Below are 22902 nucleotides of genomic sequence, written 5' to 3' on the forward strand. Positions count from 1 at the left end.
TACAGTGCGATTAGAGACGCCCTGCAGTCATATACTGCAGCAAGAGGAGGGAAATGCATTAGCCTTAATTTTTACAGTGTTCAAAATGATTAGTCAGAACATGTGACATCTTCAATAAAACAGATTCCCCATTAAGTTCTTAAGGCAAATGCATATTGTGGCCATCACTTCAAGACATTCCCGCTTAAATGCATAGATAATTTGTTGTTGCATTGCATTATTCCTGCCCCATAACCAGACCCCAACCGAGTGAACAATGTGCCAATGATAACTAAAGATATTAATTAGTCTATCACGATGGCAGCACATGCTTTTTCGCTATTAATAAATTCCAAGACATCAGGCGATGATTTAATTATGAATTATGTAAATGGTTTCCATGAATCATTTAGGTCTATGCATTTTATTAGTTAAATGGGAGAGCAAAATGCAGGCGTATCATGATGATGAGGGCCTACACACACCACTAATGACAGCACAAGTACAAGAATATTTAGTGACTTGATCAGAGCTCCATGTAGGTTCCCTGCTAATGGCCGAAAACATTTCATATTGATGAATAATTGACAAAAGATGCTGTTTAATGGCTATTAAAGGGTCATGTTTACCCAAAGGCTTTAGGTTTTAAAAGTTCTTCGGTATGTAAATTTAGATCTAGCACTCTATCATGCATCGGTAAAACAGTCCTTCACATTATACGTTCTGAACATTTAAGTTCCACAGAGATAGTTGTGACATTATGGCAGCAGCAAAGAAAGGAATTGTTCCAATAAACAAGTTCTTAGAGCCCACAGTGCCATCTTAAAAGTCTGTTTTCTGTCCCAGAGGATACAAAAAGCAGAGACTATTCACAGCTATGAAGCACTTCTGCATATAAATTGTATATCCAAATAGTGGAAGATTGATTGTCTGTCAGAGGCTAATCCAATAATTAAGCAAACGCTTTGTCTATAAACTGAATGGCTGTCCACATCGCTGAATTGTTTAGCAGGAAATTTACTGGTTGTATCAGTTGACATAAAGCAATGAAAGATACAGATTCTGGATCCTCATCAAAAAGCTCAAGTTCATTGGTCCTCCTAACTCCAACTTCAGCCTCCACTATGCTCTGAAGACCAAATGGACATGAAACAGCAAATGTGACCAAATGATCTCTGTTAGCTAACGTCTGCTAATGTGAAGACAAAGTGAAACTAAAACGGCAATTCAGTCTGACATCAGGCAAATTAACAGTCTTTTTTGATGTAACTGATGTAATTATTTTTCTGATGGGAATACTTTCTTAGTGTTCCATTGTCCTGATATTCTGTATAGACATCTGTCTTCTTTTTTTTTTTTATCACTTTTCTTCTTGTCAAGTTGATGTAGTGCCAGGAACAAGGAGTATATTTGGTTTGAAGAGGGCTGTCAAATCCAACTGTCAGGCTGCACTTTTTGATGAAGTCATATCGTTCGCTCATCTGTCAGTCAAACAGAAAGACTGCTGCCAAAGTCAAATTCAGGAGTTGAGGAGCAGACTTACATGACATGTCATTGTCTAGGGGAGCAGACAAGTCTGCTGGGCAGAGTTCAGCTCTGGTCAGAAATTTGGACAGGGTGTTTGCTTTGTAACAAAGTGATTGATATTTTGGGTCACTTGAATCACAATTGCTCTGAAATGCTCATAAAATATCATATAATTTGTGATAAAAACTGACTCACATACAAAGAAAGTCTACATTTCAGAGAACATTAATCATCTCAGTATGAGGCATGAAACAGTTCTTCTCACAGACAGTCAACTTTAGTCAGGCCAGCCTTTAAAATTCAATCACTGCAACAGAGTCAGACATTGTCCTGTCATACCAGAAAATTCCCCGACCCCGGGAGCGTGCCTTTACTGGATTATTATGGTGTTTACTCACACAAGAGTCTTACCCCGATGTGAGCCCCACACCTCAGCAGTCCAGCTGTAAGCGTCCCAGCCCCACAGAGGAATACTCTGCCCTCCCCTACTGTCCAAACTCTGTCAGTAAACGACAGCAGCAGGCGTCAAACCAACTCGACGCTCAGCAAGCAGAGAGCAGCAGAGAGCAAGTTATGGACCAGGTCAAAATAGACAAGGGCTGGTTTGATCTAGAAAATAACAATTGGCCGAGTCTACGGTTCCTGAGATTAAACACTGATATCTGCTCACTTTTACTGTCAAACAGGACCCAGTAGTCTTCACACAAACTCAAATAGTTGCCCTCTTTTGTAAAATTGTTTGTCATTGTTCAGAAATATGTCAGTGGAGGTCTTTATATCTTTGTGTTCCCATACACACTCAGTTGAAGAAAAAAAAAAAAGAAAAAAAAGTGGCAACTTCATTAACCAGCATATTTTTATGTAGGGTCTGTCAGTTTATGTTCATGTGACATTTTCAAACTTTCATACTTGGATTATGAGGAAATATGCAACCAATAAATTTAAGTAAATGACGTACAGATTCACTAATCCTAGTTTGTCACCCTAATTATAGTGGCGAGGGAATCAGACAATTTAAACTTTATTTTGCGGACTGACCTCTAATTATACTAATTAGTAGAAAGTTGAGATATGTGAGATTTTAAGTAACTTTTGGTCATCACTGGGTTTGACGACACTCTAGGCTTTTTCTTATTAGTAATACATGGCAATACTGTCTGTCTAGCACAAATATTTCACTTTCACTGGGATTACACTCATAACCTCTAAATGTGCCAAATGGTATACATCTCTCCATGTCCCATTGTCAAACAACAAACAAACATATATTGTTTGTGTGAAAAGATTTTATTCTTATCCTTTTCTTTTTTTCAATGATTTTAAAGGTGACCTTTTTCTGACCCTCCGCTCCTGTCTTTTGCACAAACAATGGTATCATACAATTAGCAGATAAGGCTCACACAGAAGGGGTGATCATATCACATGGTCTCTATTTTGTTTTCTTCGCATACTAATTTCTCCAAATAACACCAAAATGCCAAGCGGCCCTATAAGTGAGCTTCATTGTCGTGACGACACTGCCCCTTTGTGGATGAGTACCTATATTACATAACTTCACCTTCACTTTTTTTGTGTGTATGCAATTTCTTGTATTCAAACTAAGATAGTCTCAACTGCATGTATCTGTGTGTATTTTTTCTAGATATTCTGATTGTCTTCAATAATCAAATATATGATGCATCCTTGTTATACAACAGTTTCTATCTAATCAGTTACTTTCCCTGATATTACACTGGTGGTAAATATGTTACACATTTCATTATTAAATTCAAATTTGTCAGTTTTCCTGGTGCTGAGACAACAGTTGTGAACAACAGTTGGGCGAAATGTGTCTTCTGTGTGCTTAGATCTTATAATTACAATGAGTGATTAATGGGAGCAAATGTTAGTAGCAGGAGCAGAAGTATTCGCAAGTTACATAAGGAACATAATACATTTTACCTCTAAAAAGCTAGAAATTCCAAATGTTTCATAATGATACAACAGGACAACACAGGAGTTATTCACTAATATTTAAAAAAAAATAAACACACTGACCAGTTGTCAGTTTTAACGTAGCATTCCTGTTTAAACCTTAAAGCGTTTTATCCCGAGTTGTCATAGCAGGCTGAGCTAGAAGCGATTCAGGCCTCCAACAAACACACACACTGCTGCTCAGGTCACTTTAAGGGGCATTAAATAAACTTTATTTAGATTCATTCTCTTAATATACCGTAACAACGACTACTTGCCTAATCCTGAGATAAACCTAAACTTACCCACTTACACCACTGGCTTATGGTTGCATATGTATCTGGTTCACTGGCTCGTAATCTGAATATGGCCTCCGCACACATTACCATTATACTATTTTAATTATACTATTTTAATTGGCTTTCACCAAGAGAGTAAAAAGAAAACTGTGGAAATAATGAGAATATAAAGGACGTGATGACTGAAAGGAATTGACATTCCGTCAGCGGAAATGCATCGCCTTCATTTTAAACATTTGCTCATAGTGGGCGTCCGTGTTCCAGCCCTATCGTGAGAGCTGCAGCAGATCAGATGACCGGCTGAGTTTTTAAGGAGCAGGAACCATCCAGCCGCTCTCTGAAGCCACAGGCCGCCGGAAAAGCCCAGCGCTCAGGTGAGATGCTCTGTCCCGCACCGCTTCGCTGTGTTCGGCGTGTGCTTCGTGTTGGCGGTCTGGTTATTAGCTCTCGGAACATATTTGTGTTGTATTAAAAAAAAATGTAGACACAATGCCAGTCACATGACAGCAGGGTGCCGCTCGGGCTGCGCCGACGTAAAAGCCCCTCACGTGGGTTCAGCTCGCGGAGCTTCGCCTCTACTCGCGGTATTACGGTTAGATCCCGCGCCAACAGGAAGGCGTCTGAGCTGGGATCAGTGGAATCGCGCGGGGTGACTGCGGTCGTTTATCATCATGTCTTTCCGTAATGTTTCCAAAGAGGCGGTGGTCGGATCCATCGCACTGGGAGCAGTTTTTGTCGCCGGCTTTTTCATCGGTAAGAGCCAGACTTTCAAACTGTGTGTCAGTCCAGACACCTTGGTTTACCTGTAGGCAGCGTGTTGATGGGGACTTAGGCCAGCTGAGGGCACCGACACGACAGATTTGGATCCTAAATTTAATAATGAATGTTCCCCTGCTGGTGTGAGGGTGTACGTACAATATAAACTGGGAATTCGTTCAGGATAAAAATCCCACAGAAATTAATCAAAGTATAAAACTGGTGCGAATGTACATAGAAAACATGGTTGAAACTATTTTAGATCTTTAAAGTTTAAATGTTGGAATAAAAATCATCACCAAACTGAACTTGATTTATCATGCTGTCATGTACTGCCTTTATGGTGGCATTCATTATACTCAATGTGCCTGTTATACAATTTTAGAAAACAATGGAAGTGATTCATAAGAGTTTGAATGAAGACAATAGGTTTGTTTTTATCCTGGAAATTGCCAAAAGGCGAGAATAAATTTCTTTCTTTAGATTGTACACTAGTTTGGTGTTTTATTTTGTCAATCGTCAACAGAAGGCTATAAATTTACATTAATTAAAAGCTGCAATTACAAAAGTATTGATTAAGTCTTTTTTCAACCTCTACTGACCCTGAATACAGAAAACTACAAAACTATGAAGCCTTGAAAACAAAAGGTCAATATCCAGTGCTGAATTCCTTAAGTGATACATACAAACATATGTATCTGTATATATGCTGGATTGTTTATTAGAAACATCAAGTGCAATTTAAAACCACAAAGAAAGGACACTAATAAAAGTGAGTTCAGAATGATTAACTATATATTAATGGCATAGCTGTGCTTTATGGTCTTTCAAAATCCAGTATTGATTTTTTTATGTGTATTTGTTGCTGCAGTCCAATAATTAAATTTCCTCGCTGAGATCATTTATCTCATCTAAACAAAAAATGCATTACATTGACCAGACTTCCTGATATATTTGTTTTTAAGTCAGATGGTAGGTGCCATGACATCATCATGGTCTTAAGATCCTTCTAATTTGTTTCATTGTTCATGTTTGTCCTCAGGGAAAAAGAAATCTTCCACAATGAGCATTGTCAAAAGCCACTGCGGGGGAAGCACACTGATGAAGTATGTTCTCAACCATTCCATGAGAGAGCATCCAGTTCTGACAAAGCTCAGGCTGGTAAGGAAACATGCTATCAAAAGATCTAATCACGTTTCAAAGAGTAATTTGTGAAATTCAGGCAACTGGTTTCCATTTGCTGCTTTCAGAGAACAATGGAAGACTCCTGGAACATCATGATGGTCGCCTGTGAGCAGTCACAGTTCATGGCCAATCTGACAAAACTAATACAAGCCAAGAAAGCATTAGAGATCGGTAAGGGTATTAAATTTAACATCACATCCAGCATACTCAGTACTCATACTTCAACACTACCATTACAACACTTTCCTTGTCTCTGTAGTATTCCCATGCCATATGTATGCCAGAACTACAACAACCAAGTTTCTCATATAGCTGATTTAAGAAAGCAGACAGTAAAGGTATCAATTAGGCTCAGTCACCATTTTGACATTAGTGCGTCATTTGTATTTTCAGGAGTATATACAGGTTACAACACACTGAACATTGCTCTGTCTTTGCCGGACGATGGAGTTGTGGTTGCATGTGATATCAGTGAAGAATACACCAACATTGGAAAATCATACTGGAAAGAGGTAAAATCCGCACATATAGCCACATACTTCTTTGTACTTTATGTTGACATCTTCTCTCAGGCACAATTTTACTAAAAATACTCTCATTTCTTCTTGATTACAGGCTGGAGTTGAGCAGAAAATTGATCTACGCATACAGCCAGCAGTGAAAACTCTAGGTATTGTAATACATCTTAAATCTTACCTCTCTGATCTTAATTCGACAGGTGTACAATTTCCTAAGGTAAAAGTTACCGTCTTCAAGGAGTACAGTTTCAATTAAATTTCCTGAAATAATACATCTCAGAAGGATTAAAGGTAATCTCCAAGGGGCTGTCATCTGCTTTAGCTAGGGGTTGAATGTTTACAGGTTTCCACTTGACTAACCCAATTTTTGAAACTTGCAGATATCATCTAAAAGCACGAGAGGTCACTGTACTTGAGGTTTAGCTTCAATCTCAGAAAGATGATGAGTGATAACATACAAACTGAAGAGGCCATTGCAGTCACGTAGCGATGGAAAAACACCAGTTTGTTTGTGACTTTTGGCCGGTGAACTTCCATCGGCCACAACACGACAACATGCACACTGCGCGTTGTGTAAACATTTTCTTTTAGCATTACCGATGTGGTAGCAAAACAAATGCCAAGCACAAATCACTTTCCCTAATTACAAATCTAACGCAGCTTTGTTTTTAGCTGAGCCCATTCAGACGATTTAGTTAAATAACTCGACAACAGACTCCATGGACTGAGCCAAGCTGTGAGAAGTGTACTGTCGTAAGGTTTGGTTCGGTACCTTCAATCTGGTTTTCCTGTCAGGAGCTCCATTTTCTGCTCTTCACGTTGTCCCTTGACATCTGTTTGAAAACAGAAGAAAATAAAAAGTTGAATGCAGAAATTTTGTATTTTTTTTTCCCAAAGCACAAGTTATATAATGATAACACCGAGGCGAGGCCAAAACTTTCCTCTGGGCAGAGCAGGGATGGGACGATTATCGCTTTTCATGGTCAGATTAGACTGAGAGAAATCATCAGGGCGGCCCGATCGGTCACGTGACCAGAAGAGCGGCCGCTAGCCGCAGTTAGCCGCAGCTAGCCGCATGCTAGCAACAACTTAGCACGTAGCGGAGCCATGGCCCTGGGGAAAAGGAGGAGGAGAAAAATAACAACAAGGCAAAGTGTAGTTTGTGTCCTTAAGTGTAACGTTTCGATTGGAGGAAAAAAAAGTCATCAAAAACAATAAAAGTGGTGCATCCCCCATCTTTGTTTAGCTTAATGCCGTCAGTCTCAAGCAGTTGTAATCCTACCGATTCAATCCTAAAAAATTATCAGTAAAATATTATAAATAAAATAAAAAGTATTTTCATATCAAAATAAAAGAACAGAGTAATATCCATAAAATCGAAATTAACTGATGTTGCAAAGAAAATTCACATCCAGGGAAGAAGTATCACGGACTAAAGCAGCTGTCTAAAATGAATTGCACTGCAGCAGCAATAAAACTGATACTATTTCAGAGCTACAGTTCAGATAAATAACATGGAGAAATATGGCATATTCTTATCTTCTTTTCTGTCATGCATAATTTAATGTGAACTTATTTAATTCGGTGAGAATTCTTTTTCACTGGCAGCTAACAGATGTTTGGTAATAATCACAGCACTGATCATTTCATTACAGGCTCATTGTTCTCTCTTTTGTCTTGTTTCTTAAAGATGATCTCCTTGCTGCTGACCAGGCTGGTACATTTGACTTTGTCTTCATTGATGCAGACAAAGTTAACTATGACACTTACTTTGAAAAGTCTCTGCAGCTGTTGAGAAAAGGAGGCATCATTGCTATTGACAATGTAAGGCCTTTATCCAAGACACACAGAAAAGTTTGGCTTTTAGAAGTGGGATATAGCAAGCAGCCATTCCTGTTAATACATTTGTCTTGCAGGTGCTCTGGGGTGGGAAGGTGCTGAATCCCTCTCCTGATGATGCAGACACCGTGGCCATTGACAAGCTGAACAAGAAGCTGCACAGAGATACTCGCATCAACCTCAGCATGCTCACAGTGGGAGATGGGCTCACACTCGCCATCAAACTTTAGGACAGTTTATGCGCTATCAAAAGTAACACATTAGCGTACATGACGGGACCAGACATACAGATGGTACATTAGGTCAGGACTCATGCAGCTAGAAGCTAATGTGGAGATTATGAAACACTGTATTTTTGACTGATTTCAGTTTTAATATGACTAAATGGTCAAAATGAGTTAATTTGATTACAAAAAAAAAAAAAAACTATACATCCTATGTTTTGAGTCGTTAATCAGACTGTCCACACTGCCTTCCTAATTTACTTAAGTATTGTTGCCATACCACAAGAGAAAACTGAACTTGATTTCAGGACTTTATTGCAAAGGTAGACACACCAACATACACAAACTGCTTCCCAATTAATGTCACAGTCCTTGATAATGGGAGGAAGAATCGATGTATGGATGATACTCTCAGATATTCTTTCACTCGTACCACACAAATTAAAATCCATTTGGGATTTTCTTGCATCTTTAAGTAAGTATTTAGGGAAGTACCACAGAGCACAATTAAGCTTCTCTAAGAAGATAAGTGATGACCAGCCAGTCTTAGCCATGTTTTGTTGGAAGGGCCCTTCCAACAAAGGTGCATAACTACCACCAAAAATAAATTTACAGTGCAAATAAAGCAAAGGAAAAGAGCTTTAATAAAAGGTAGGTAATCTATTGTGCAAAAAAATGGCTCAGATTTACATTCTATTGGTATCACACTTGAGCAAAATAAGAAGGCTCTAGTTCTTTTTAAACCAGTCCTGGATTGTCAAACTAAGGAAGCCAACTTTCAATAACAGAGGGGGCTTTCTTTCATAATGGAGAGTAAATTGGCAGGAGGATTAGCCAATAAATTAATATGAAATATATCATTTAACTATTTTGAAACAAGTTATTGTAACCACAATGGAAGGAGGCTACTGGAAAGTCTTCCATCTTAACTGTTTGACAACAGTTTCGTAATTTCATTTTGACTTCATCCTTTTAAGATATCTGTTGCTGACCCAAGAGAAACACTCAGGCCCGATTTAGCTGATGCATTTCTTCTCTGAATGAAATAGCAAAGCAGATCCTCCATCATGCCTCCAACTCCAGGCCCAGACCTAGTTTGTGACCACCCGCATTGATATTCTTCCCATCCACCAGTGCTGACAGCAGGAGCTTCATACCTGAAATTAAATTTGGACGTGTGAAATCGAAGGCCAGGTTGTGTGGTAGTAGAGGTGTTTTCAAACATATAATAAAGGATACATGGATTTTACCAGGTCGCAGAGTCTGGGTGTATCCAATTCCTACCAAGCTGGCATTGTTCACCTTAGCCTGGAGAAAAGCATCATATTATATTGATCATTCCTTACCTCCAACACTGGGCAGCATATTTTAAATGCATTGTAGTAAAAGAAAGGCAGATATAACTTCTTTGTCACTTACTGATATGGAGGCACTGGAGTCTAACTGGTATTTGGCAGCAATTCCAAAACGGGTTCCATTGCTGCCCGCTGTCCAGGCAAGATTCACAGCAGTCTCCAATTTATCATTTACTTTCTGGTAAATGGAGCCACCAAACTCTGAACCATCATTCCTAGAGAAGGAATGCAATTAATGTGCAAGGTGAGTGTCTTTCAACCAATTTAACCTGACAAAATGCCATCTGAAGGCTCAATCAGCGAGTTCCCCTGCAGTTAAGGTACTCATACTCCTAAACATTGCACACATTTCTTGATCTGAAAACTTACACATTGGTGTGGAGTTGGAAATCCCCTGTCTTGTAGCCAACTGCAAAGTTGCTGTGGGTCATCTTGGATTTGGCTGTGTCAAAGGTCATCTGGTAGCCAGCCAGCCAGCCCTCATAACCAGCAACTGCCGCTCCATGGATAGTAGGGCCAGCGAAGTCTAAATCTACATCAACTCCAGCATTGAGGTATTCCCTCTTATAAGCTGTCTTGACTTTGCCACTCTTCCTGCTGTGAATGAACAAAAAGGAGGCGAAGTTAGAAGGGTGGTCTTTGAGTAATGTTCCAAGTCACGATTTTCAAAACAACATATAAACTGACTTACCCAGTATTTGGTGAAAATGTGGTGTCAAAAGTAAGTTTCAAGCCTTTGGTGATCTAAAGAGGAAAAATCATTCCATCAGTCACACTCACATCAGAGTAATATATCATTAGTGGGATTTTCAGCACCATCACAAAGCTTTTAATTTACCTGATCCTCAACACAAACTTCAGTTCCAAGTGTGTTTTCTGTGGTCCACTTCTCTGTGAATGTTAGCCCATATTCAGCCCACTTATACTTGGTTTCCAGGGTTCCAGTGACTTTGCTGGTGTCTATGTTGGATAAGCCGGATGTTTTAAATTCCTAAAGTTAATGAATGTAGACATTAATTATACCTGAAGACCATACAGTTGGAAGAGGTTTATCATTTACCAACTACCATTGAAATACATTCATGGAGCACCTTGGTAAGCAAATGGTTACTGCACAAGTCACATAGTCTCAATATCCATGGACTGGGTCCAAAAAAATGCATAAATAAAATAAACTTGCCAGTCTCAAACTAAGTACTTTTCATTCCACATTACCTGAAACATAAGCTGTCATTTTACAGCAAATACCTATCTACTACTGCCAATCCATGGCTGGATAATAAATGTACTTTCATTGATAACCTACAATCAACTGATAATACTCAGAACACACTACTGAGTATTTTTGAGGAGCATTTCAACTTACCACTCCACTTGAGGATTTTGTTTTCACATCGAGCTTAACCATTCCAAAACCTGCAAAGAGAACAACAGTGAAAAACTATTTCTCAGGCTTGATATGGCACTTCAGCAGCAAGGATGTACTTGGAAATTCAATAAATACACCCTTATAAAAGTGCATTTTATCTTGCTTCCAATTACCATATCCCTTATTGAAGATGTCCTTTGCAGATTTTCCAAGGTCTGCATATGCTGGTGGAACTGCCATTGTGCCTAGAAGAAAAAAAAAATAATAATCCAGACTGCAAATGGTGACAAAAAATCTGTGGATGCCATTGTCAATTAAAATATTCACTCATCAGACAAACAGGACTTTAAAGAATTGGTGCAGCTGGACATCTGCACCACAGTCTCCATTACTGTGTTTTCTGATGTCACGACTGCTCATTGTCAAGGTTACCTGAAGGCTTGTCAGAAACACTTATTGTCTGCTCACAGCAACCAATTACAAGTCTTCACATTTCATCATAAATGCGATTAGCAAAGCAGTCGTTTGTGTAGGAACATGTTTGATCAAGTATATACCAGCAACAATATGTAATCAAATCAGATAGCTTAATGCAAATTTGATTTAGATGCATTTGAATACTGCTTGATCATAATTTTTACTGTTCAAATATAAACTAAGCTTTGACAAAGATTAGAAAGATTATCAGTACAGGATGTATTCTGAAGGAGTGTGTTTCTAGTAAACCGGGCCATCTTTCAGAAACTTAATCGAATTACAACATGGACAATTTGAGTAATTATACGATTAGCTACTTACAAGTATTACTGTTGTTGTTGTTGTTGTCAATGGTGATGTTGGTGAAACGAAAGGCAGCAGAAAATGCGGCAGGCAGGTGTAGGACGATATGGAGGAGACACCGCAACAAACACCCTCCTGACCTCGGCGCCGACAGGACCCGAATTATAGGCGCTGATTCTGTGCCTGTCTGAAATCTGGACGACAGAGCCATTTTGTGACCCGCACTCACATCAACGTCATGTTTTCTGCATTTCGACAACAGATGTAATCATTTTTCGTTGGAAACAAAAATACTGTTATTATTATTACTATTATTATCGCCGTTCCGGCAACACACCGGCAGTTGGAAGGCTACTTAATCACCATGGCAACCAGTAAGGCAATGGTACTGAAGGTTTAATTATGTTTAGATTTACCTTCAAGAAATATTATATATCAATAATAAATACACATCAATCATCACATTCTTATTATTATTATTATATTAACCCTGTCCAAGTACTTCATATACGATACCAGCCAAAAGTTTGGACACTGAAATGAATATAACTTAAGGATGATATTACAATTCATCTAAGCAATCATTATGTTGCTTGATATGCACAGCAAATTAATGATTGCTTGAACTATTAACCATCATATCAAATGCTTAAAGATTATACACAGCTGTATGAGCTATATCACATACTGTATATATGGTTGTGCCATAAAATAAATGAAAGATGAGAAACTGGTCTTTGACTTCAGCTCTTTAATGACGGAAACGACTCAGACGTGAAACAAGTTGTGGCTTTGGAATAGCATATACACAAACCAGCATCTTTCAAAATCACAATGTCCTCAAAGTTTCCATACTGACCAAACCAATGACAAGTTTGAGTCAATGAAATGTAGAGGCCAAACTGAAATCAACATTACACTTAAATAGCACATTGTGTTTCAACAAATACATAGAGCAACTGTAAACATATCCTCCGTGTGCATGTTGCTGTAATTCTGTACATGAAATATAAAAATACCTATCAACATTTACAAAATGAAATAAATTAATACAAACAACTACAAATGTAGTCCTTCTGAAGAACTATTATCACAGATTAATGTCAAAGGATTGATATCTGAGAAAACTCAAACGGTACTTGGGTCTTGTCATTTACAATGTACGTTTAAAAAAAGCACTATAGAACTATCCCACTAAAAACATGACAGATTTGGGACAAATCTACACTGACAATGCTATTATGACACTCAAGGAAATTGGCAAATGGAATTATATTTAAGACAGCTGGAAAAAAAAGACTTTCATTCCAGGCATTTGGCTGATAAATACATTTCTTAAATGCATCATTTCAAAGACTAAAAAAGAAAAAGCAGGCTGCATAAACAATACAAACAAAGGTGCTGCAATTTACATTACAATGAGCCATGGATGAATCTTTCAGAATTTACCAACATTGTAAAATATGTAAGCATAATCTGAAAGAATGCATTAGACTTTCATAACATCTTGATTCTGAATGGCAAAAAACTTCTATACATAAAAAAGCATTAGTGTAAGTTAAATCTTTACATATTGCTTATCAATGGTCCACAGTTATATTTTGATAAATCACATGGTGGGATGTAAGACAAAACTTTTGAGTCAAAAATCATAACCCAAACCTTGAAAGGATAAGGTATTTTAATTGCACAAGAAATACCTAAATGCTGGGAAGAATTAGGTATACTCCTGCCTGAGAATCTTCTGATGTGGCTTCCTTTCTAAGTTGGGAGGTACTGAAAACTGCAGTTCATGCTTCATAAAATGATATCCCTTTAGAAGAAAATGGGCACATACTCAAATCAAGCAGAGTGGGTTAATGGATGCTGTTTAATCTTCATATAAACTGCGACAGAGGAAGCACGTTCGAATTTAAGTCCCCGAATATCAGATCGTCTGGCTCTGTGTATCCTATCAGGAGTCTGTTGATGATGATATCACACAATGCCTCAGTTGGCAACTTGAGAAATCAGACAAAAGTTAGCGGGTTTAGATGCGTATGACAGTACCGCTGCTTGTTCAATTCTTTATCCAATCAGCCGCCTCATCACAGCAGGTTTAGAGAAAGGCCAGCAGTACTCGTTAGGGACGGGCCCATTGACATTGCACTCAAAGAAGGAGAACATGGGGAACCAGATGCGAGCTCGGCGACTTTGCTGATAGGCCCGGGTGTTGGCCAGAGTGTGGTAGTACAGGAAGAGTCTGGTGGTGATGTAGAAGGCTATGAACACATCGATGGAATAGTGCTCGTGTGCGGCCAAGATGAAGAAGATGCCGAAAAGATTGAGGACCCAGGACAAGGTGTGAATGAAGTTCCAGCTTCGTGGGGTGTCTGTGTTAAAGAAGCAGAGTCTTGGATTAATACTATTCTGACCAGAGGTATAGCATGTTCTTGTGCCGCTGTACTTTTTGTAAATTCAGTTGTAATACTGAAGAAAAAACACTGTGTGGAGACAAAGGGATAATATTCAAAAATACAGCTACAACATCATAATTTAGCACTTTAACCCTTATTTGTTTATACTATAATGAAATAACTTTTTTTTTTCTTTTTCCACAAAGAGAAAAATACCTCAGTGGTTAAAATCTACATGTGTGGGCGAGTGGGTGGACAGATACACTCAGACTACTTGGCAAACAGTAAATACAAATGCCTCACTCATCTATTATTCAATAAAAACACTGTAATGTAAAATTACAGTCTTATAAATCTATCACTTTAAGGCTTCAAATATTCATTGACTTGCAGTTTTACAAAAGAAGCAAGAAGAAACTACTCACACTCTGTGACAAAGAAGTTGAGCATGGTGAGGACCACAGTGTGACCGCTGAACATGTAGTCACCACATGTATGCACTCCTGTCAGGGTCATCCCAAAACCACTCCAGATGGCCACTGCTCGCTGCAGTTTGGCCCACATGTCACCATAAATCTAGGAGGGATGAAATGGATAGTACTGAGATCATTCAAGGAGGCCAGAATGTTATGTTTAAGATATGACAGATGCAAAACAAATCAGCATTACCTTTCCTGAGCACTGAAGGTGCTGTCCTGGCACTGACAGGGAGGTGACAAACATGGTGATACAGCGCAGCATGAACACAGTTCCCATGAGGCTGCACATGCGCCGCAATAGAATGGACCTACAAATCATGAGAAGTAATCATCCTGAGTCTTGTGTGTTTTTGATTTATGGGGACGCACTGTAGGTGTCCCACAGAACAATGCCTGCAGTGACAGTACTGCACCCCAATGAAAGACTGCCAGGACTCTACCTGTGTTTATGCAGCAGGAGAACAAGCAGCCAGATGTTACAGAGGATCACTCCACATGCCTCAGCCATGGCGAAGGCCCATGGAATTCTAGGGACACTATTGAAAGGGGGAAACAAAACAGTTCAGTGTCAGTGATTCCATAATTAGTTTCTTTCCTTTATTCGATATCCTTGTGAATTGTGTATTTTGACAAAACCAATAAAAAAAAAAAAAAATAAAAAAAAAGTCAACACGTGTACATGCCCAAATTCCCAAAAAACTACAGAAAAAAATTCCCATCTATCCCAGGCTCTCACTTCCATCTTCAAAGTTTCTACTTCCATTACTTTTTTTAAGGCAAAATATTCACTTAAGCCTCTGATAGTATCACTAGATTGAGGCAATCTCTGAGATTTGTTGCTATCCTGAATGCCTGGGCTCAGCATGTTTCATTTCTCCAAACAAATGCTGACACGTCCCTGAAATCAACTCTCCAACTAGGCTGAAGGCATTCCATGAAAAGCTCAAAGCTGGTCATAAACAACAGGTCACACTACAAAGTAGGTCACATGAAAAAACTTTGAAAGATCTCTTTGAACCAAGGTGAGCCCATCAGGAATATGTACGGATAATAATAGAAAGATGCCACAGGGAAGTAGGGCAGTTACAGTGTCCACCATCTGGTGCTACATTCATAAAATTGATAAAAATGAATGTTTTTGTTTCATTCTGTCTTTTGCTTCAGTGACATGGAACAATGAAACCAATAAAATAATGCTTAAGAGTGTCTTAAAGCTAAATATGAGCTGTCCCACACCCACCTGTCAAGGAAAATATCTGGCAGCGGAGGGTATGTACGCATGTCAGGCACCCTCTCATGCACTATGACCATGACAAAGGATGTAAACCCGAATACAAACATCACATAGATGGAGCTGAGGACAGTCTTCCAGTACTCTGGATCCAGGCGCCTTGTCTGTTGCTTGTACTTTCCATTAGTGTACTGGTGATACTCCTCTCCCACTGGTGCTGTGTCAGTGCTGTCACAGTCTCTGCTTGGATCTCCATTACAGAGCCAATCCAAACTGCCTCCAGAGCCTGTTGGAGAATGGCCGTCAAAAGGGAGACCTAACTCCTCCAACAAGTCAATGTTCTGTTTCTGAAGTTTGCGGATTGACACCATCAGCCGCTTGATGTCTCCCAGCACTTTGAGTTCCAAAGGTTGCGAGCGGAGGTCATACTCGCTGAGAGCAAGCAGACTTGTGCCATCCAACCTGTGCTTGTTGCACAGCAAGTCAACATAATCGCAGAATCCCTCTTCCTTTAGCCACTTGGCGACATGTTTGGGCGTCCAGCGCCGAACGCTCAGTTGGGTCATTTCCCCTTCACTCTGGAGAGGCTGGAGGAAAAAAAAAACATCAAAATTTCTTTATACCACTCCAACGACGAAACTCAGTTCCTTCTTAACTTCCTCTTCAATAAACAGAGCAAACTTAGGGATGAGTATGCACCATCTCCACTGAATCAGCAGTATGAACTCTGAACACACCACACAAGAATGCAACATAAACAGAAAATAACTCAACTTTGTGACAAAATTATAGGACAATTACAGGACTTTATAGGCGGGCTGAGCTTTCGCAACTCCAACAAAGAAATGAGGCGAACAATAACAAGGAATTCACACAAGTATGCACAAGAAAACCACACCCTGAAAATGTAGGCGATAGGGCAAAGACAATGCCATCCCATACAGTCACTTAAGACTCAGTGTTTGTTATGGATGATGACCTTTTTATGTTATGAGCCCACATCTAACAGTTGGCTGACACTGAACAGAACAAGTCACATGTAATCTTAATTTTAAGGTCTCTGTCTCAGCAGTCTGCCCGCAGGATCATAAAGATGGTGTCTGCATTTCGAAATGTTTAGGGCTTTAAATCACATCTTTGGTATTAGTGATGTACAATACAACTGTCACTGAGATCCACCTGCCCACGCTGTCATTAAATCCCCTAATTCCTTTGAGCACCCTGAAGGACCATGGCGGCTGACACTGGGTGTGATTACAGGAGTGAAGGCAAAGAGAGCCTCCTTCTCCCGAATCACACCGGCTCGGCTAATTCAGGTTAGCTAAGGCTAGCATCCGTGCTACACGTTAGCCTCCTCGCCCTGCGCGTCCGACGCTCACTCACCCGGGACCGAGAAGGGACAGGAGCCGATACCGAAGCGTCTTTATCCGCCTAGCTAGCTAAACGGCATCTCACGGTGGTCTGAAGGAATCGCTTTGGCGTTTTCTGCGGTGGCATGGGCTCGTTGGAAATCATTTCTTCGCCGCTTCGCGCTGGTTAGCATGTCTGTTGACAACACAGGGCGGGAATGCTCCGAAAAGCTGCGCACGTAGAAATAAAAAAAATAAATGTATATATGAGCCACGGAGAGCTCGGCCCGATGGTGGCGCCTGTTGGTGGAAAAGGTAAACTTTAATTCGGCACTATATGTATATATATATATATAAATACTTCAGAAAAAAAACTGACGCCGCGCAATATTTGGATTAAAGAGGACACTTTTAATTTTAGCCCACGTCCGCCTGTTCTTGTCAGTACCAACAAGATTGTAGAAAAGCGCCAACAGACTGAAAATAAATGTTGGGAGAAAGATATTACACAAATGAAGGAGTTTCAGAGTGGAGGTTTGGCCAACTGTGACTGTGTATGCAGTAACAATGAATAATCTGCAGGAAAACGGAGGCCTTTCTTCTGGCTCTCCTTCTGTTAAAGACTTGGTGAGGGTTTTGTATGGAGGAAAAAGGTTTGGCAATCATGTGAATGAAGTTTGGCCCAACCTGTTCATTGGTGACATGTAAGTTTATGGTATTGATCTTGATAGTTTCCCATTAAAATGTGGTTATGCTTAAGTTTTGTTTCCTGTCATAATTCCCCATCTCTCTGTCTTCAGGTCAGTGGCCAATGATCGCTACAGTCTGTGGAAGCTGGGAATCACTCATGTTCTGAATGCCGCTCATGGGAAGATGCACTGTCAGGGGAGTCATGGCTTCTATGGACCCACTGTGGATTATTATGGCGTGCCTGCTGATGACTCACCGTCCTTTGACCTCTCTCGCTATTTCTTCCCCTCAGCTGACTATATTCAGAATGCACTGAACACGACTGGCGGTAAATGCCATCACGTTGCTCTCATGTCACTTGTTTTCGTCACATATCTTATAATAAATACATGATCTCACATTAATCATGTGCATGAGACTCATTGTAATTTTATTTCTCACCAGCTCGAGTTTTTGTCCATTGTGCAGTTGGAGTCAGCAGGTCTGCCTCACTTGTTCTGGCCTACCTAATGATCCATCATCATTACACCCTGGAAGAGGCCATCAATAAGGTCAAAGAGCACAGGTGGATTTTTCCAAACAGAGGATTTCTCAAACAGCTTTGTGCCTTGGATATGAAACTACGCACGACAAGTGCATCTCACTGAATAAAAGGCCAACATGAATTGATATTCTAACTTAGAGAGCTTCAAGACAAATGAATGGTTCAGTGTCAGATTTCAGTTTGTTTCAACAATGGTATTTAATCTGGTGTATTTCCTTGATTCTGCTGCCTTCGATGTGAGTCATACAGCCTTTTCACAAGGCACTGATCTTTATATAAATGGATAAGAGTAATCAGCCTCAGGTAGAATACATTTCACGACTGAATATTAGAAGACAGTCTTTGTAAAGAAAAATTCTATCAATAATGTTGTGTTGCGAATTAACCCATTACATTAGTTAATATTAAAACCTTTGTGTGTTTGAGTACAGGCTCCCAGAGTGGCTGGTACTGCTGCAGACTTGTTTTCGTATAATTTCTACATGTGGTGTTGGTTTCATTGCCCTCTTAAGAAAGCAGAAAGCAGTAACTTTCATGTTTCCTGCCCTCATGTCTCATAGTTGCAGTGGCTGATTCTGGTCTGTGTGGAACAGGCTGAATTTCTCTACACAGTAACAGCTGATCGTAGCATGAATTGGTCAGCTTTGTCTCAGAGTCTGAATGGTAAATGTCTTCAAACCACACTCCTTCGTTACACTTTCAAAGGTCAAATGTCATTTATGTTGTGCATTTAAGTGCTAAAAACACAGCTTCCCAAATACAACGTACATGCACAGAAACCAACCACAGTTACCAAGTCTTTCCACTCACAGTAATCACGTATACACACATACAGCAGGTACACTTGATATGCTTCCAATTTCTATGCACATATCCTGGTGGTCTCAATACACACACAGACACACACACACTACGGTAGATTGATCAATAAGCAAGAGCAGCACTTAAGGTAATCAATCAATAACTGACTCCAGGTCAAAATGACCTGGAGACCTTTATTGACTGTTTTTGTGTACAGTAACACTGACATTTCACCACACATCATTGCGCCCACACTTTACATACACATTCATGACCCTGAATGAAGAAAAGTCATTACATTTCAGGGCTTAAAAGAGAGGTTAATTATGTTTTTCTTCATTTTAAAAGCTGAAATGGGTGAAATTGACCCACAACATAATAGGAGGGTTAAAAGAGACATTTGCAGCAGTGTGAATGCTGTTTGATGTCATATGCAACCAATGGCATAGCTTAATGTTTTTTCCCTTTTCATCCAATTTGCTTTCACAAGATATTAATGTCAGAGCTGTAAACTAGTTGCATGAAGCCATTACAGTATTTCTATTCCATAAATGCCACATTATAGTGCACTTCCAATCACCCAGTATAAGCAATGCACTTAAACATTTTCAACATAATTACATCCAATTATCACTGCTTTATGGAATGATTCATCTCTGTACGAGGCTTATTAAATTAGAGTCCCACAGTGGTGCAAAAAGCAGAGCCCGGGCTGCACTGTTTGTTGTTCTGTCCTCTGCACGTGAAAGACTACACGGTAGGTTAAGCACTAAATTAGGTAACTGTCCAGTGACAGCAGATAAACACCTGCTCGTACACATCATCCCGAGCCGGAGTAGACGGGAACGGCTTCAATACAACAAACATTTGGAGCAGGATTCAATCCAAGACGGCGAATCTAGACTCAAAATGTCAGCCCTCAAAGGCAAGAGGAAAGAATATTTAACTGTGAAGGACCTGCAGAAGGTTTTGGACTCATGTAAACTAAATCTTAATCAAATTGACGAGGTCTGGCCAAGCATATACATAGGGAATGTGTAAGTATGCATTCATGTTTCAAACTTAAAGGAGATTTTATGAGTTTGCCTTGTAAGCAAATTCGAAACCTGCTACTTTTAATGTTAAACACTTTTCCAACACTTTTTCCTTTGACATAGCCCCTGCCAAATATTGTATCACTGTGACATTAAAATTTGTGCTGTGATGCTTAGCCTTCACATAAGTCTTTCTGTCTCTTTGTCTTGCTAGGGCAGTAGCCCAAAACAAGGCTGCCTTGCAGAAATTAGGTATAACTCATGTATTAAACGCTGCTCACTCCAAGCGAGGCAGCATGGGGAACCAAAGCTTTTATGGCAACGACTTTGTGTATTGTGGCATTCCAGCAGATGACTCCACGCACTTTGATCTGGATGTTTACTTCCAGCCTGCAGCTGATTTCATTCATAAAGCTCTGAAGTCACCTGATGGTAAGGCTTTTTTCACATCAATCATCATATTTCTGCGAATGAAGTTTTTAATTATAGAATTCAATGGTAATAAAAATGGAATCACTTATGGCAAAAAAATATATAGTCCCCCTTTTTAAATTCTGGCACATTTCATCTTTAATTTCATTCCATAAATCCTTTATAAACCCATCTACTCAAATTTTCCCATCATCCTATCATTTCAATGTCACCTGTCACGACAGTGCAGCACAGCTTGTAATGGCATGTAACTGTATTTTTAGCGGTGGTAATAATAAGGGTCTTACCTTGCAGAATTTAAGTCTATAATGTGACCATGGCGCCTTTGAAAGGACCTATCAAGCAGAGGTCGAGTTGGGATTAAAGAGACAGTCAAACCGTCTGCAAAGGGGCCTTAAATGAACAAAGGCAATGAATTGTGGGAACTATTTTTAGCTCATAGTGGGAGAAAAGAAAGGCCACAGCGTGAGACAGGCTGTGGCCTTGTATGATATTAATAAGACTAAGGCCTCCCACTAATCCTTCCTTCACATGGCCCTCTCCCTTCATCTGGTCTATTCTTCAGGGAAGGTTCTTGTGCACTGCATCATGGGAATGAGCCGGTCATCGACATTGGTGTTAGCGTACCTCATGATCTACCGTCACCTCCCGCTCAAACGGGCTTTGGAGAAATTGATCCAAAAGAGAGCTATCTACCCCAACAGGAATTTCCTGGCTTTGCTGTTGGACCTGGATCTTCAGCTGACAAGGAAAAAGAAAACATGTCAGATCCTGTAATCAGAAGAAGTTTACACCCCTTACAGCCACACAGTGTTGTGCTTTCAAGGGATTGAGACCAGTCCAATAATCCAGACTGAAATATATCGACATCTGATGACTGCAGTGACATCTGGTCCCACTGAACTCATCTCAGACTCAGCTGTCCTGAGAAAAATGCATCCATAACTCCACATCCTTCGAAATGCTGCAGATATTTAACATTTATAACACTATGAACCAACACATTGCTTCTCTGGTCATTCTAAATAATCTCATGTTACAGCAGCATGCTAAATATTAGCGTCTTAATGAGCTAACTGCTCATGTTAGCGCACTATCATTAGCAGACTAACAATGTTAGCATGTGAGCATGCGATTTGAACTGTATTGGAAGCTAACTGTGCGTTCTCTCCTCTAGCTCTTAACATATAGGGAAGCACAGTAGTACCGGGCATGCTCACATGCTAACACGTGTTAGCATTCAGGAGCTGAATGTCACATTTTAATAAGTTTGTACCAAATCTGAGCCTGACATGGTGTGTCCAGGTGTGAATGTGACAGTCAAACTATATATACATATATATTATCAGCAACGAGTATTCAGCATAGAAGAAGAAGCTCTTTAGAAAGTTGTCGTCTCATTATCTCTTTGTCTGGTTTGTAACAAGCTGCACTACCTCCTCATGGACCCACAAACATGGCTACAGTCTTTCTTTCTGATGGTACAGTTAAAAACCGTCCTGACAAAAAGACAGCTGCAGACCTAATTAAAACTTAATGTAAAGTGAAGTAAAAATGGAGACGTCAGTGGATATTTGTGTCTTGAATTATGTCTTTACCTCTCACACTTTTAAGATGGCTTTATCTTCTGCACCTCAGTTTGACTCACAGCATGATGGACCAAAAACCATATGAAAAATGTTTTAAAAAGCATCATATTTCTGTGGTTGACTCAGAAAAGATAGAAGATTTAAAGTGGGAATCAATCCACTGCATCTGTCTCTTTAATAAAAGCAATGGACCGTGTTCACAACAATGAAACAGCTCTTTTTCAACAGCAGGTGTATTTAACTGGTTTCAGGTCTTTTGACTGTTTTTGAAATGATCTGTAAAACCTTAAGAATGTCTCAAACACACACATTAATGAGTAGCAGAATTTGACAGCTGTGATGATTTCTACCTGTTTAAATGAGCAGTTTTGAGCAATCGCTGAGAATGTTACGACAGCGAAACGACAGTTTGTCTACATGATCTGTATTGTTCTCTGTTGCAGAAGTTCAGCAATGTAGTTCAGTTTACTTCGTTTTGTCTATATCTTATTTTGGATACAACAAGAAAAGACAGAAGTTTTGCAATGAAGTTTACATGATTTAAAAAAAAAAAAAAGATTTTTTTTTGTACTT

At 39.6% G+C, this 22902-nt stretch overlaps 5 protein-coding genes across 6 annotated transcripts; 3 read left to right on the forward strand and 2 right to left on the reverse strand.

The window, feature by feature from the left end:
* Nucleotides 1-4038: 4038 nt before the first annotated feature.
* Nucleotides 4039-8540, forward strand: LOC115059634 (catechol O-methyltransferase domain-containing protein 1-like). Of its 2 annotated transcripts, none has more exons than XM_029527237.1 (7): nt 4039-4132; nt 5557-5675; nt 5765-5870; nt 6093-6211; nt 6315-6369; nt 7908-8041; nt 8134-8540. In XM_029527237.1, the coding sequence occupies exons 2-7, from the start codon at nt 5577-5579 to the stop codon at nt 8284-8286; spliced, it is 666 nt and encodes a 221-aa protein (XP_029383097.1). In that variant the 5' UTR covers nt 4039-4132; nt 5557-5576; the 3' UTR covers nt 8287-8540. The 2 variants fall into 2 exon arrangements, with proteins under 2 accessions (XP_029383097.1, XP_029383096.1); XM_029527236.1 differs by lacking the exon at nt 4039-4132 and adding an exon at nt 4365-4511.
* Nucleotides 8541-8906: 366 nt separating this feature from the next.
* On the reverse strand, nt 8907-11928 carry LOC115059633 (voltage-dependent anion-selective channel protein 2-like). The gene is made up of 9 exons (XM_029527235.1): nt 11803-11928; nt 11178-11249; nt 11002-11051; nt 10474-10626; nt 10327-10379; nt 10005-10232; nt 9700-9850; nt 9531-9588; nt 8907-9437 (listed from the first exon to the last, which is right to left on the reverse strand). Exons 2-9 carry the CDS (start codon nt 11242-11244, stop codon nt 9346-9348), a joined length of 852 nt encoding a protein of 283 aa, XP_029383095.1. The 5' UTR covers nt 11245-11249; nt 11803-11928; the 3' UTR covers nt 8907-9345.
* Nucleotides 11929-12532: 604 nt separating this feature from the next.
* Nucleotides 12533-17462, reverse strand: samd8 (sterile alpha motif domain containing 8). Its single transcript, XM_029527647.1, has 6 exons — nt 17274-17462; nt 15900-16477; nt 15100-15195; nt 14850-14967; nt 14606-14756; nt 12533-14156 (listed from the first exon to the last, which is right to left on the reverse strand). Exons 2-6 carry the CDS (start codon nt 16454-16456, stop codon nt 13852-13854), a joined length of 1227 nt encoding a protein of 408 aa, XP_029383507.1. The 5' UTR covers nt 16457-16477; nt 17274-17462; the 3' UTR covers nt 12533-13851.
* Nucleotides 17132-19558, forward strand: LOC115059905 (dual specificity protein phosphatase 13-like). The gene is made up of 3 exons (XM_029527650.1): nt 17132-17943; nt 18040-18257; nt 18374-19558. The coding sequence occupies exons 1-3, from the start codon at nt 17807-17809 to the stop codon at nt 18574-18576; spliced, it is 558 nt and encodes a 185-aa protein (XP_029383510.1). The 5' UTR covers nt 17132-17806; the 3' UTR covers nt 18577-19558.
* A 339-nt stretch (nt 19559-19897) lies between these two features.
* On the forward strand, nt 19898-22902 carry LOC115059902 (dual specificity protein phosphatase 13-like). The gene is made up of 3 exons (XM_029527648.1): nt 19898-20311; nt 20523-20740; nt 21306-22902. Exons 1-3 carry the CDS (start codon nt 19920-19922, stop codon nt 21515-21517), a joined length of 822 nt encoding a protein of 273 aa, XP_029383508.1. The 5' UTR covers nt 19898-19919; the 3' UTR covers nt 21518-22902.

The sequence above is a fragment of the Echeneis naucrates genome, chromosome 19 (genome assembly GCF_900963305.1).
Source record: "Echeneis naucrates chromosome 19, fEcheNa1.1, whole genome shotgun sequence".
In the NCBI taxonomy this organism is placed as follows: Eukaryota; Metazoa; Chordata; class Actinopteri; order Carangiformes; family Echeneidae; genus Echeneis; species Echeneis naucrates.